The following is a 15,219-nucleotide window of genomic DNA, read 5'->3' as shown; positions in this document are numbered from 1 at the left end:
TATGAGCACAGGCCAAGAGTTGAAACTGTCGTATATAACCCTCCACTTTGTCTGTTTGTTTTAGGTTGATTAACCCTCTTAATGAATTGTTCTACATGGGCAAACCAAACCACAATATCCAGAGTTCAACAAACTAACCCCATCACATCCTTGTCTCCTCCTGTTACCGTTTGTAGTACCAAAGTTGAGCATCGGCTAACAAATGGAAAGTTGTCAATCCAACTTTGTCATTATTAGCCGTTCTTTGATTAATAAAAAATTGGTCGCAACGATGGAGCCAAGCTAACAGGTCATCCGATCCATCGCAGGTGGGAAAATCAAATTTTGTATAACGAGGAATCCATCCGTTGTTATGGGAACTGATGCTGGATTCTTTGCGCCCTGATTTAGTGTGTCACCTTTCCCCTCCCTGATTTTAATTTGAACTACCGTTGTCAGTTTATACATTATCAATTTCTTCTTTTTCTTGGACTTGGTCGGTTCAGCCGAGAAGAAGTTTTAATTGCTGCGTGATTTGGTGCAAACTCTTTTTTGTTACAGTTTCAGAAGCCGTAATCCGATATTCTAGATTCCACAACTCTTCGCGTAAACTTTGATTACCCATGGTGCCTTACTCTGATACCAAATTGTTTTATTCCCTTATTAAGGATCGAATCACCAAATTTAACAACAAAGTCATCTTCTAATAGAGCGTTAACACCTTTATTTTTATTGAGAGCACAAACTATTTTGTAAAAATAAATTACAACTCATCAAAGGAAACTACTATCTTGGATCTCGTTAAAAAGAGATTCAATCTTATAGTTTAAAATAATATTCTGACTTATCTTTATTAATATGAAGCATACTCCTTTATATAGAGGTTATAATTTTTATTTAGAAATGTTAATCTAATTTGGAATCTAAATCTAATTTAGAAATATTTTACTAAAATATTGAAAATTTTCCATTATTTAGGAATCAAGTACTAATAGAAAATATATATATATTATTTAGGAATATAATACTAATTAAAATTTTAACTATTTAGAAATATAATATTAATTAAGATTTCATATTTAATTGAACTTATTTCCTATTCTTGCTGCACTTTCTATATTTGCATCTATAACAAGTTACAATTCTAATTAATATTAAATTTCTAAATAGTTAAAATTTTAATTAGTATTAGATTTCTAAATAATATTTTTTTTTATTAGTATTTGATTCTTAAATAATGTAGAATTTTCAATATTTCAGTAGAGTATTCCTAATTAGATTTAAATTTTAAATTAAATTAATATTTCTACATAACAATTGTAAGCTATATATAAAGGAGAATGTTTGCTATCAATAAAACAAGTCAAAATATTATTTTAAAGTATGAGACTGGAGCTCTTTCTAACGATCCAAGGTAGCAGCTCCCTTTGATGAGCAGTAATCTATTTTCATAAAATAAGTCGTTCAAGAAATCGCAACAAGGAGAAAAAGCAGATTATGAAACCGGAAATTTCAAATAATTGCCCAGCAACAAGATCCTGGTCTCATAAACAAAACAAATTAGTATCAGAGTCTAACACAATGGGCGACTCTGCAATAAAGGAAGATCTACGATTGACGGTAAAGGAAGCTCTTGCCGCAAACGAAACACAGGTAGCAGAATTCGAAAGACACTTAGACAGTCAGCTGCAAGAATTATCCTCACAATTCAAGGAGATATTAGTTGGAATTGGTCGAAATATGCGAACTGTTTCAAAAGGAATTGCCAGTTGTCATAACTCGCAAAAACAACCGCCCCAAGCGTTTCACACTGGAAGTCGTTCACAAGGCATAAACTATCATCCAGGTAATGTAGTTGTTCCTCACTACACTAAATCAAACTTTCCAACCTTCGACAATTTTGAAGATTCTCTGATCTGGTTATATCGGTGTGAGAAATTTTTTGCCTATAAACACACACCGAAAGGAGATAAGGTGGGATTAATTGCCTTCCACATGTTTGGTGAAGTGCAACTTTGGTATTATCAATTAGAATCCGAACAATTCACAATCAATTGGGCTGGATTCAAGGAATACTGCTCGCTAAGGTTTGGACCGCCAGCCAGAAGCAACCCATTGGGAATGCTGGTGAACTTGAAACAAACAGGGCCGGTTGAAGAGTATTAGAGGCAGTTTCAAGAAAAATTGGCACGGTCAAACAAATTTATTCGAGTTGATCTGTATATAAGTTTATTCACGATAGGATTAATGGATTTCCTCCATTTAGAGGTCGAAATGCAATCATCTACCACTCTTATTCATGCAATGAGTATGATCAGAACTTTTGAAAGAAAACAGCAGTTGTGAGATATGATCAAACAAAATTATAGTGATCATTCTCAATTCATGACCAATCTTAACAATTCAGTTCGAAAAATACCGATTCCACATGGCAACAACATTATGACACAATCTGATAACGCTTCATCTACATTTATAAATAAATTAACAAAGGCAGAGATGACATAAATGATGTTAAAAAGGTTGTGTTATAACTCTGATAAACTGTTTGTTTCGGGTCACCAATGTAAACGACTATTCTGTTTCGAAATTGAATGTAATACTAGATAACAAGAAAGAACAACAAGACAACTATATTCACATTTCAAGCTTGAGGACAAACTTGAAAACCAGGAGAGAATAATGTTATGGATGCAAATATGGAACGCACAGTAAGAATAAGAAATTGACGTTCAATTAAATATGAAATCTTAATTAGTATTAAATTTCTAAATAGTTGGAATTCTAATTAATATTAGATTCCTAAACAATATGTATTTTTCATTAGTATTTTATTTCTAAATAGTGTAGAATTTCCAATTTTTAGTAAAGTATTTCTAATTAGATTTAAATTTCAAAATAAATTAACATTTGTAAATAAGAATTATAACCTCTATATAAAGAGAAATACTTACTATTAATAAAATAAGTCAAAATATTAATTTAAAATATGAAATTGGAGCTCTCTTTAATAAGATCAAATGTAACAGTTCCATTTGATGAGTTGTAATCTATTTTCATAAAATAAGTCGTTCAAGAAATCGCAACAAGGAGAAGAAGTAGATTATGGAATCAGAAATTTCAGATAACCGCCCAGTGACAAGATCTTCAATTCTCATCAGGAAAAAAAAAAAGCACACATCATGACAAAAAGCTATTTGGGGTTTACAAACCAGAGGCAAGTCATTAATATTAATTTTATTAAGCATTATGGTCTAGTAGGCTATGAAAACGAGATGCAAGTAGTGTATTGTCCGCCAACAAAAATCTTCCCAAAAGAAAATGAGAACCATCCCTTACCCTAACTTGCACATAGACGACATGAAACATATATGTAAGTAATTGCTCTCTACAAGGCGTCTACGAAAGATGGAAGAACTCACTCTAGTGTCCTAACCATTTTGGTATAGCCTAAACTTGCTTCTTACCACCATTTACTAAAGGAGTGCTGCTGAACAATAAATTCCCTATGTCTAGCCACCCTATCCTTCTTAGGAATGCAACATACCTCCAAATTCAAAAGACGCTTCTTACTATTCTCACCAACATCTAACCAAAAAAGAAGCACTCATGATTTTTCCAATACTCTAAGCAATCTCAACTAGAATTTTAAACAAGGAGGGTGTAAGAAATAGAGTTTATTGTGCACTCAAGATTTCGGTGACCATGGCACAATTAAACTCTAAGCACTAGGGAATATAGGACAGGTCTGTAAACCAGCACAAAGAACTTTTAAAAAATAAAAAATAAAAAGTATAACGTATCATTGAGTCATAGTACCAAGGGGGTGCCACCACCAAAATAAAAACTAGTGGAAAGGAGTCCACACCAAAATAAAAACTAGTGGAAAGAAGTCACCACCAAAATAAAAACTAGTGGAATGACACAACTGCAAGTTCCAACTTGTGCCCTCTCACGGATCTAGAGACGGTGGCCAAAGAAGGCGGCAACCATAAGTTGCTATCTTGTCCCATCTCTGACTGGATGAGAGATGACAATGATAGTGGCCAACTCGTCTAATTTCCAAGATTGCTGTTGGTTCTTTTGACCCTCCCTTTTTGCCTATATAAGAACGTTGGACGTACTGAGGATGATTACTTTGGTTAAACCAAAATTGTTCTGTTTAAATTTTGGTTTTTCATTATTTCTTCAACCCTTTTCTCTTCCTTCTTTCCTCTTTTCCTCTACCTTCTCCCCCACCTTTCCTTTTCTCTCTCCCTTATTAATCTTTCCACCTTAAAGCTTAGTTAAAACACTATCGCCCATTACTTACCAGTGACTATGAAACTGTCGAAGTGTGTTCTAAATCACAAAGCTATTAAGAAAAAATTTCAGAAAAAGTATATTCAATAACTGATTTGTCTTGATAGAGATTACAAGGATATTTATACTCCCCAATCAATTCCTACTTCAGATAGAATATGAAATCTAATAAGAAGTCATCTCATAAAATCTAATTGGAGGGAGATAACTAACTACTACTAGTAGGGAAAAAACTACTCTAAACAAATCAAATCATAAATTAAATATACAGATATGGAGGTGCGCCATTAATTTATCGTCAAAAAAAATCCAAGAGTTAACATTAATTTACATCGCAAGTTTGATAGGGACAGGGTGTACTCAAGGATCAAAGCACATGTCACTATTTATGGGAAAGTAATGTTTTTTAATATAATTAATGATTGCATGCAGGCAACCATAAATGTTCCATTCATAGTTTGTCCGTGAGAGGTTAACATCATTAATTATATGGATAATTAATCTCATAGCAAAATTAAAAGGAGTTTGGAAAAGGACAATAATTTTAGGTCATGCCCAATAAAGATCTTACTGCTAAATAAATATTCAATCTAATAGCAAACTATGAATTATATGAAGATCTTACTGCTAAATAAATAGTCAATCTAATAGACGTTTACATCATTAATTATATGGATAATTAATCTCTTGGCAAAACTAAAAGGAGTTTGGAAAAGGACAATAATTTTAGGTCATGCCCAATGAAGATCTTACTGCTAAATAAAATATTTAATCTAATCTGATCACAGTCAAAGAGTAATTTATATGATAGGTGCCAAAGGACCAAAGTTGGTATTACATTAAATATGATTTCACATAATCGAACTATATTTAGTAATAAACATTGAATTCTTTTCATATAAAAACATTTTATTTGAGAAGGGATTAGTTGATAATCAGGCCTAAAGATTGTTTGGAGAACAATGCACTAGCAGACTGCAAGTTTTGGCCTTAGTATCTTAGAAGACCCAAGTCAGGTAGTACTGTGCAACCAAACGATCAGTAGGGCTTAAAACCCTAAGGTGGTATATTTGAGATACTTGAATCTTCTCAATATATACAGATGTGTGTATATATGAGATACTTAATCCTTTTTCACTAGCAAAAATATACACTGCTCTAGCCTCCAAACTAAAATTTAGACCAATACGAGTTTCATCTGTGATTCAAGCTTCTTTGTTTGCATACTGGCAGAGGCATCAGCCACGGAGTGCTTGACAAATCTTTGAATCAAAAGATAAAAGGTTTTTCAGCTGCATAGGTTAAGCAACTAACCCTGCATGGTGATCTATTGGCACTCAACATAACTGACTCATATCCCAAAGAGCTTAGGTAAAAAGATCTTGAATTAAACAACATATGTTTCAAGGCTCTCCTTATAGACATGACCTGCATAGTCTAAACCAAGAAATATAAATAATAATAGCAGTACCAGTAACAATAACAATAGCTAATCATTAATCACCTCAATAATCATAAACAATCACACGCAGAAAATATTCAGACAACCTGTCCAAAAGATTAAACAATCACAATAACTCAGCACATACAATGCCAATCTACACCAACTAAGCTGAGACTCAACTCTGCACTTGTCCAGATGATTGCAGAAACTCTACAATTTGCACCTTTAATCCTTAGTCAGTTTGGTTTTTGTACCTTCCCAAAAATAACAAAGCAAAAAAAGAAATGGTACTAAGCATGGTATTGGGTGCTGCTCTGCCATTAGAGATATAATAAATTCTAGATAAAATTTGTTAATCAAGCACCATTCAACAACTAGACAAAGTATGAGATATTATAGTTTGCGCTTGTTTGATGCATGATAAACATCTTGTTAATCTTGCTTTTGTCCTCTGATAGGGAAGAGCTTTTGTAAATAGTGTCTGACAAAAAATAAAAAACAATCTTTGGGAATCAATCAATTTGACGGATCATTCTCTTCCTTCCACAATCAAAACATTATAAGAGGAGTTTATACCGAAATGATCCTTCCCAGTTACCATCTATCAACCCATAATATTCCAGTACTCCAGACCAAATAGACCAGATATGCAATAGTGATTGCGAACCCACATACTGAAAATATGCACATTACATGTATTTGGGTTCTTATATATTTCCAAAAAATGTATTTGGGTTCTTATACACATCCAAGAGCTAAGTAGCTTTCTATTGTTTGACTCAATTCTTTAAGTTAACATCAACAAATCATTGGGTCTAAAAGATTAAGAAATGATAAAACTCCATGATTATTTCAATTTATCATAGCCTAAACAGCACCTATAGTCTTCTCCTTGGGCCGAAAGAAAATGAACCTGCTGTGAGCTTTAGGCCACTTCAATCCAGAAAAGCAGAATACAGCCGTGTTCTTGGAAAACGGTTTATGATTTATTTACACCAGCAACATCATCAAAAAAAACTCCAAACGAATCAATTAACTAAAAACCCCATGCGTAGCATAAGAGAGAAAAGTACCACGTGGAAGGTCAGTTATGGTTGAAACTCATACCAGCATTTGTATCAGATGGCTGAGATGTGGAATTAACGCCGCTATTCACATCAGATGGCTGAGATGTGGACGCATCCCCTTCTATATCTCGATTAAGAGCAGCCTGGAATGCCTCCACATCTGCTCCTGAATGCATTGACTCATCCTGTGAACATTTAGCAAATTGAAAACAGTCATAAAATCTCCAACTTAGCAAACCAAAAAGAAGTGTAAAATAAGAAAAATACCTCATCTTCTTCGAGGAGCTTGACAATCGAGGGGTCCATGATACACAACCAATTATCCTTGCTTCACCTCACCGGCAATCTAATGGAGAAGGATTCTCTTGGAGCAAAAAAAGCAAGAAGACGCTTCAAATTACCAGAACATACAAGTGACGTTGAACAGGAAATCGGATTTTGCATGGTAAGCGATGCATAAAACAAAAGTTTTACTTAATTTTTGCAAATCTACTTGCCAATTTCAGTAATGGGAATGTCTTGTTTCCAGAATTGTGTCCCGGTTGGAAGATCCGACGAGTAAGTTTAGGGTTCAGATAGGAATTCAGAGAAGGAAGAAGATCAATAAATAATCAGACAGATACGAGAAACAAATGGAAATCGAAGTTGTTATGTCACAGTTTCATTTGTTATGATCAAATCCTTTGTAAAAACGAAGGAGATTACAACTGCGAGATTCGCAGTATGAAATAGAATTAAAGAACACAGATTTCAAAGTTGATCACCTCAAATTAAACCAACTAAAGTTAATTCTTCTTTCTTCCCATATTCAACTTCTTGCAAAACCTTTACTCAGAAATTTATATATATGTGTTAAAAAAGAAAAAGAAAAAAATCCTGCAAAACCACCGTTATCCGCATTGGATATTTGGATACTCCACTAGAGAGTTATTAAAATCAACAAGAACCAATTTTTTAAATAATAATTCGTACTTAATTTAATAATGGCTCTAATTTTAAAACCTTCAACTATGGTATCAGAAATTCCTATTTTGTTGGTTTTTACTTTATTGAAATTCAAACTTCACAATTTTTTATTAAAAGATTAGTATAATAATTTTAATTTTCTCACTTTATTTAAAATAATTAGTTTTTAACATATTATTATTTAATATATTTATTTATTCACTAATATTTATTTATTTAATTCTTAGTCTTTACGTTTTTATTTTATATGTGCCTTAATGTAAATTTCCTCCAAAGCAATCATAAATTTTACTAAAAAAAAAAACATATATTAAATTTAAAATTGACTTTTAATATAAATTTGTATCTTAACTTTTGCAATGTAGACGTATAATTTAGTGTAATTTATATCAGATCGTCCATAATTTAGTTATGTTCAACCTGTTTTGACTGAACATATTAAACCCAACTAATTAATTCGGTAACACAATGCATAACTTATTAAATATAACTCGTTATATTTTATTTTATGTTCTTAATTGCGGTAAGATTACTTGAATTATTATTTTTGTATTGTTATAATATGTTGATTTCATACTTAAATTTTGTAAAACTCATCTTTCCAAACCTGTTTATGTATTTATATATTCTAAAAAACTTTCATTAAAAATATAATAACTAATAGTCTAACTTCATTTATTACTTTCTTTCTTAACTTTTAAATTTATGTCTTTGTTAATTAAGCTTGTTTGGATCAATTAGTGACTTCCTTTGTCATCTTTTACTATACCTCATATTGCACAACCTTATTATTGTAACAACTTTGCCTTTGACAAGTTCTAATTTTAACTAAAGATACGCATATAAGGGTAGGTTATTTATTAATTTACTAAATTTATGTAATTAAAAATATTTAATTAATAAATTACAGATTACTTTTAAATAAAAAAAATTATAAACTAAAACATATACAAGTGAAGTATAAATTAGTTGATATATTTATCTCATCCATATATATTTTTTATTTATGATTTTATATTTATAATTTAAATTGGCTTAATTATAAAAATATTTATGATTAATTGAGCGAAGTAACTAATACTTTAAAATTTTATATCTACATGATTTGTATTTAAATTTATTACAACGGAAATTATTTAATCTTCTAATTAGTTTAAATGTTAATTTTTTATTTTTTATAATGTTTATTTTATAAATATTATTAAATAGAGTATGTTTTAATGTTATTTTTAATTATATTTTGTTTTAGTTTTAACCATTGTATGTTATAAAAATAGATAGGGTGGTTCAGCTGTGTGCCACGTGACTGAAGAAACTGAGTTCATTTAATTTTTTATAATTTTAATTTATGTACTTTAAAAATATTTATATTAATCTCCTATTATTAATGCATAATAACACCATTAGTAGAAATATTATATGAATTTGGATTAAATATGTATCACATTTTGGCTAGAGTATTATTTAACGTGTAAAAATAACTTTACTTTGAATAAAAAATTAAAAAATAAAACGTAAAATTAAGGGGAGAAAAACTCTTTCTGCTCAGACCTTTGACTTCCTCAAAACCCATGTTGACTCACTCTCTTCTCCACCAACTCACCCTCTCCCATGAGGCTGACGAGCATACTGGTGGTGAGTGCCACCGGCACTCTTGGCCGACAGATCATGCGGCAAACTCATGATGAAGGGTACAACGTGCGATGCCTCGTCCGACCCAGACTCCGCTCGCTGACTTCCTCCATAACTGGGGTGCCACCGCCATCTTCACCACAGCCGCAAATCGCTGAAATGTCAGCTCTAACCCCCCAGAAGCACCCTGCTCCAAACCGAGCGAACTCGTAACCCATAGTATCTGAACTGGTCTAAATTCGGATCCAAATCTGGGTTGTTGCTATTGTGGATCGTGGCACCCACCACCAGTATGCTCGTCGGCCTCACCGGAGAGTGTGAGTTGGTGGAGAAAAGAGCAAGCAAACATGGGTTTCTGATGTGGTCAAAGGTCTAGGGTGGTGGAAGCTTTTTTCTTTTTTAAAAAATATGTTTGAATTTTAATTTCTTAAAAAAATTTACATGTTAAAAATCAAGTGGTCTTTAATATTTATAATTCCATAATCAAAATCCTAAGCATAATACTTTTATTAATATTATTAATATGCATTAATTGTTGAAACTAATAATACTAGTTTTAAAAGTACAGTAACCAAAAACTAAACTTAAAAACATTTTAAAGTAATGCATAAATCAATTTAGTATTTTCACTTCTTATCATACAATTATATAATATTATGTTTTTTTTTATGATAATAAACTTTTTATTCATTTTACAAGTTATCATTTGAAAACAACCAATTCTCATGTTTTAACCCAAAACCAAATGATGGAGAAATAAGTTGATTATTATGTCACTTGACAATTCTCCTGAAACTATTAAAAATAGTAGCAAGAGTGAAACTTGTGAAGGAGGTTAAAATATAATTTAGTAAAGTTTGTAATCATTTCAAAAATAATAAAAATAATAATAATGTTTAGAAAGCCATATAATTATTGTGGAAAACAATTAGCCATTGGAGCAAAACCTTACCAAAAAAAAAATGTTTTAGGTGTGAAAAGATTCAAAATCTTAGACAAATTTTTGTAATCAATAATAATAAAAAAAAAGCAAAAAAATTTGAAGGTTGAAAAATATGCATTTAATCAAGTTGGATATAGAAAGTCTATTGGTAATGATATGATTTTTTTTTAGTCACAACCAATTAATAATATACTAAAAAATTTTATTAATTTTCAGCAGTTATTTTAAATTTAAATTCGAAACACTACAAATAACAGTATTTTTAAAATATACAATAATAATAAAAATAAATCAAGATTAAATTAAAGAAAACTCCGTACGGAATTATCATAATAAAAAATATATAAAAAGTTGATCAAAAAAAAAAAAAAGGAGATACATTAGAATTATAACAATAGTTATTGAAAATTAAATTTTTGTCTCATTATGCTTTTTTATATTCTTAGTACATTTATATATGCGTATTTAGTTTATAATTAAAGTTTAATTTTTTTTTTAATTTGAGTTTTGTTTGATTTTTTTTTATATATTTCATTATGTGACGATTTTTCATATTATTAAATATTTGACAAAATATGTGAATGATTGTTTTCTATCTCAAATTTTTATAATTTCATACATGATAAGAGATAGTAATTCTTTAGCTTACGTTGACTATATAATAATAGTTTAATTTTTTATATAAAATTATAGTTTAAATAATATAACTTGGATTTGATTAATATATATTAATTTTAACTTTTGAATCTCTTTTTTTAGTTTTAATTTAAGATAAACTATTTAATTTTTCTAAATATAAAATATTATTAAAATAAAAAATAAAATATTTAATCAAAAACTAGTTCATATGTATTAAGACTAAATTTATTTATTTAAGTTTTTTTAAATATAAAATTATAATTTAAACTATACAAAACAGTTTGATTTATGTTAAGATTTGTCCCTATATGTAACGTTCCGTTTTTTTTCCTTTAACGCCGCAATCTAAGACAATTTCATGACCCAACACGCAAGTCTCATGCCAAATCAATCACACAAAAAAAAACTTGTCCACACTTCATTATTCAAACTCGGTATAAATTTGCAATTCTACATATACATCGCAGGATAAAACAATCTCATACACCTCTAGTAGGTATTATCCCTACTAATATAAATTTTTACACACTATAATCCGCCCATAAAGAGAATCCTTGTCCTGTAGCATTATATACTAGGCTCGGAAACCAGCAACTCAGATCTTGACTCCATCCCTACTCCATCTGTTAATGATAAAAAGTGAATTCACATAACTTAATACGGTTAAAAATCAAGTTGCAAATATAATATACAATAACAAGAAATTCAGTATATCTATATGTGTTTCATCTATATAACCTAAGCCATACCTTAGAATCACCATAGAACTAGTCATCCTTAACTTATCTCGAAACTCTAGTTATGGTTACCAATAGCACATACAACAACAGAAAACTCAGTATTCCCATAGGTACCCTATCTATACAACCTAAGTCCTGCTTTAACACTACTCTAGAACTACACCAACTCAACTTATCCTGGTAAGTTAGTTATGTTGCATATCAAATGTGACCGCCTTCCGAAGTCAATCCATGAGCACAAATGTTCTCACTCATCACTAACATTGGCAGCCAACACTCAATCTTCTACCTCTCGACCCATAATAGGCCACACACCCACACAGATATCATTATCTTACGTCACCAACATCGGCGACCGAACTCCTTGCCCGTTGGGGTCTCCCGACCATCACCACTATCGGCGATCAACCTATTATTTCTTGGTAGCGACATCGATATCGGCATCCCTCAAAGCTACCACTCAAGGACCACACCATCCTGTACTCGCTTTACCATGTTATCTTGAGACTCCCCGATTCCTTTACCCGGTATATCGACCTTACACACATCTCTCTATATGACACACGCTAACATTTCACACATACGTCAGTAATGTTCCCTCGTCAACCCTTAAATTTACAGCAGCTATACCAATCTATATCCAACCCACACACTCACACCACACAACTACCAACACACCCCCTACTCCTATACCTTAAACCACGCCTTACAGGCCTCTCCTTTATTTTTCCAATTTCTAACATCTACACTCTCCTCCCTTTTTAACCTACCTCCCCCTACGGTCATATCGCGCCTCTCCCCTCGAATATCTTCACACACGCCGAACTCCTCTTTCACAGCCCACTCTATCGCACTGTCATGAACTCTCCTCTCTCTCACGGACCTCACGTCCTGCTTTCTTTCTTCTTCTACCTCCCACAACCTGTTCAAAATATCACAACTCACACACTCACCATCACCAACACTCATCCCTCTCACAGAACACCTACCAAATGTATTCCTCCTTCTCTCTCCTCTCGCGGCCTCCTCCGTGCATCCCGCTCGCACACACACAAACTCTCCTCACCATCCCGGATCTCACTCACTCACCAATCTCCTTGTTCACTCTTTCTTCCCGTGACCTTCACTATGTGCTTACACTCATTTTACACAAACATCCACTCTCTCTCACGGACCTCTCCTACTCTCCAACGTCTTCATCCTCTCTTTTCCCGCGGTCTCTTCTCTGAACGTCTCCACTGTTCAACCTGCCATCCACACCGCCTCATATCTCTATATCTTAGTTCAATCACTCTACATCCTAACTAAAACCTAGATTTCTCAACCTAAAACCAAAATTTTAAAATCACACCACACCTATACAAGAACTCAAAATTTTTAACGTACCTCCTATCTCCATCTTCCTTCCTCCCGTAGCTCGCACCGTTTCAGTCCTCCTTCTTATTCACTCTCTTTTCTCGTTTCTCTCCAATCCAACTCTGCTCTTTCTCTCTCTCTTGAACCTTCTCTTCCTGCCCCCGATCTCTCTCTTCTCTGTTTTCTTTCTTTTCCTCTCTTTTCTTTCTTTTTTTTCCTTTTCTTTTTTTTCCTTTTCTTTTTTTTTCCTTTCCCTTCTCCTATTTATACCCCACCAGCCTTTCATCCTGCCCGTCCATTTCACCTCATCCCAATCGTCCATTTCTCCATTCTTCAAACGACGTCATTCCTTCCTACACTTCTCCAAACGACGTCGTTTTCCTCCCCTTCTTCTCCAAACGGCGTCGTTTCTTCTCCCTCTTCGCCAAATGACGCCGTTTCACCTCTAAACTTCCCACCCTACCTATACATCTATACATACATGCAATTTTTCTTTTTTTTTTCCTTTCCAGTTATTACACTATATCTACTCTTTTTTATTTTAAGATTAAGAATATTTATTTAAAATTGCTAAATAATATACAAAATTCTTAATCCAATTAATATAATTATAATAAAATCTACGATTATTACTGCTTTTCCTCTTTTAGTATTCATCCTCATCTAGTATTTTTTATAATGAAGCAAGACTAGTGTACAGTTTATACTCAGTTACTTAATTTGATTTAAGGATTACATTTGATTAAATTTTAATTCTTATACTAAAATTTAATTGAACTCTATAAACACTAATTATACTCAAAGTATGACATTAATGTGTTTCAAGAGGGACTTTTATGTAACATAATTATCATCAAATAATAAAGAGAATTTTGTATTTATTTTTCATCATTTAGAAATTTTAACATGACATTAGAAACATAAATAGTTCAACTACTAATATAATGTGTTGAATTAAACTTTATATCAATATGTTGAATGAAAATTAATAATTTAATATAATATAATTTGAACTTCTAATGAAAATTAATAATTTATATTAAAAAATTCAATTAATGCATTTTAGTAACTAATTACATATATTTCTTTAAAATATATAAACAAAAGATACAAATACGTTAAGAAAAGTTTGACCTTTTGGCTCTGGTCGATACGATTCATCCCCTCTCCCGTATAAACTTTCTGTGCTCCTACCGTGCTCGTCTGAAACTTCACTTCTTAATTATTTTTTGCAATAGGGAGGCACTGACGATCGGATTCCACATCCCGCGAAGCCATGAAAATCGTGCGAAGAGACCTCGTGCCCGGAGGCTCTGGGAGCGTCAAGGTAAAATTTATTCCTTCTATAATTTCACCTAATATATGCTTTTCGTGGGAGGAATCCAATTTTCCCGGGGAAGAAACGGGCGGCGTCGTTGTTTGATGCTAAATTGACGTGCAGATGGTTCCTGAGGATCCTGATGATCTTTGGTTTGCCTATAATTTGATTGCTATAGGTGATACTGTTGTGGCTGTTACTTTCAGGTGCTCTGTAATTCAACCAAACAATATCTTTTTCTCAGTTGCTTTACAAATTTCGTTTTATTTACTTTCTTCCATTGTTATGCTATCGGGCTGCTTATAGCTATCATTTGCTTTCATATATAACAGGAAAATTCTAAGAGAAATGGCCTCTGGAGGAAGAGAAGCTGAGCGTATCAGGCTGAAGTTGGAAATAAAAGTCCAGGTAGAGAAATTTAGGCTGTTAACATGTTTTGCTCCTTGGTGAATGTGATGTTTTGCTATTCTCTTTCTCCTTTGTTCTAATGCATGTAGCTTAAATTTTTTCAAATTGCAACTCCTCGACGCATATAATGTACTCTTCTTGGGAGATTTGAGTTTTGTTCAGAATAACGGAGAACTTTCATGGGGCTCCCAGACGTCAGGAAAACCAAGCATATCCTGATTCATCGTTTCTTTCCCTTCCAAACTATACACTAGCAATGCATTGTTATTTCTACCAAGTGTTGTTTTATTTGTAATTTTCATGTCTGTGATGGAGGCAGCTTAATTAAGAGAGTCTTACATCTGAACATATATTATTCTTTTTGTCCTTGGTTTGGAATCCCTGATTCTGACTTGTGTTTTGACATGTTTATGTAAAATTTAATT

At 32.3% G+C, this 15,219-nt stretch overlaps 1 protein-coding gene across 1 annotated transcript in view; it reads left to right on the top strand.

The window, feature by feature from the left end:
- Positions 1-14,184: 14,184 nt before the first annotated feature.
- The window catches only part of PEL1 (Eukaryotic release factor 1 (eRF1) family protein), a 61,744-nt gene continuing 60,709 nt past the window's right edge, over positions 14,185-15,219 (top strand). The window contains exons 1-3 of the mRNA XM_088219164.1: positions 14,185-14,395; positions 14,510-14,592; positions 14,719-14,794. Coding sequence (XP_088075290.1) covers positions 14,345-14,395; positions 14,510-14,592; positions 14,719-14,794 — 210 coding nt within the window. The 5' untranslated portion in view covers positions 14,185-14,344. The remainder of the gene's footprint in view (positions 14,396-14,509; positions 14,593-14,718; positions 14,795-15,219) is intronic.

Source organism: Carica papaya, chromosome 1, assembly GCF_054855325.1.
Source record: "Carica papaya isolate Zhongbai chromosome 1, ASM5485532v1, whole genome shotgun sequence".
Taxonomy (NCBI): domain Eukaryota; kingdom Viridiplantae; phylum Streptophyta; class Magnoliopsida; order Brassicales; family Caricaceae; genus Carica; species Carica papaya.
Note: the sequence above shows the minus strand (reverse complement) of the source record. Positions and strands in the feature narration are given on the sequence as shown.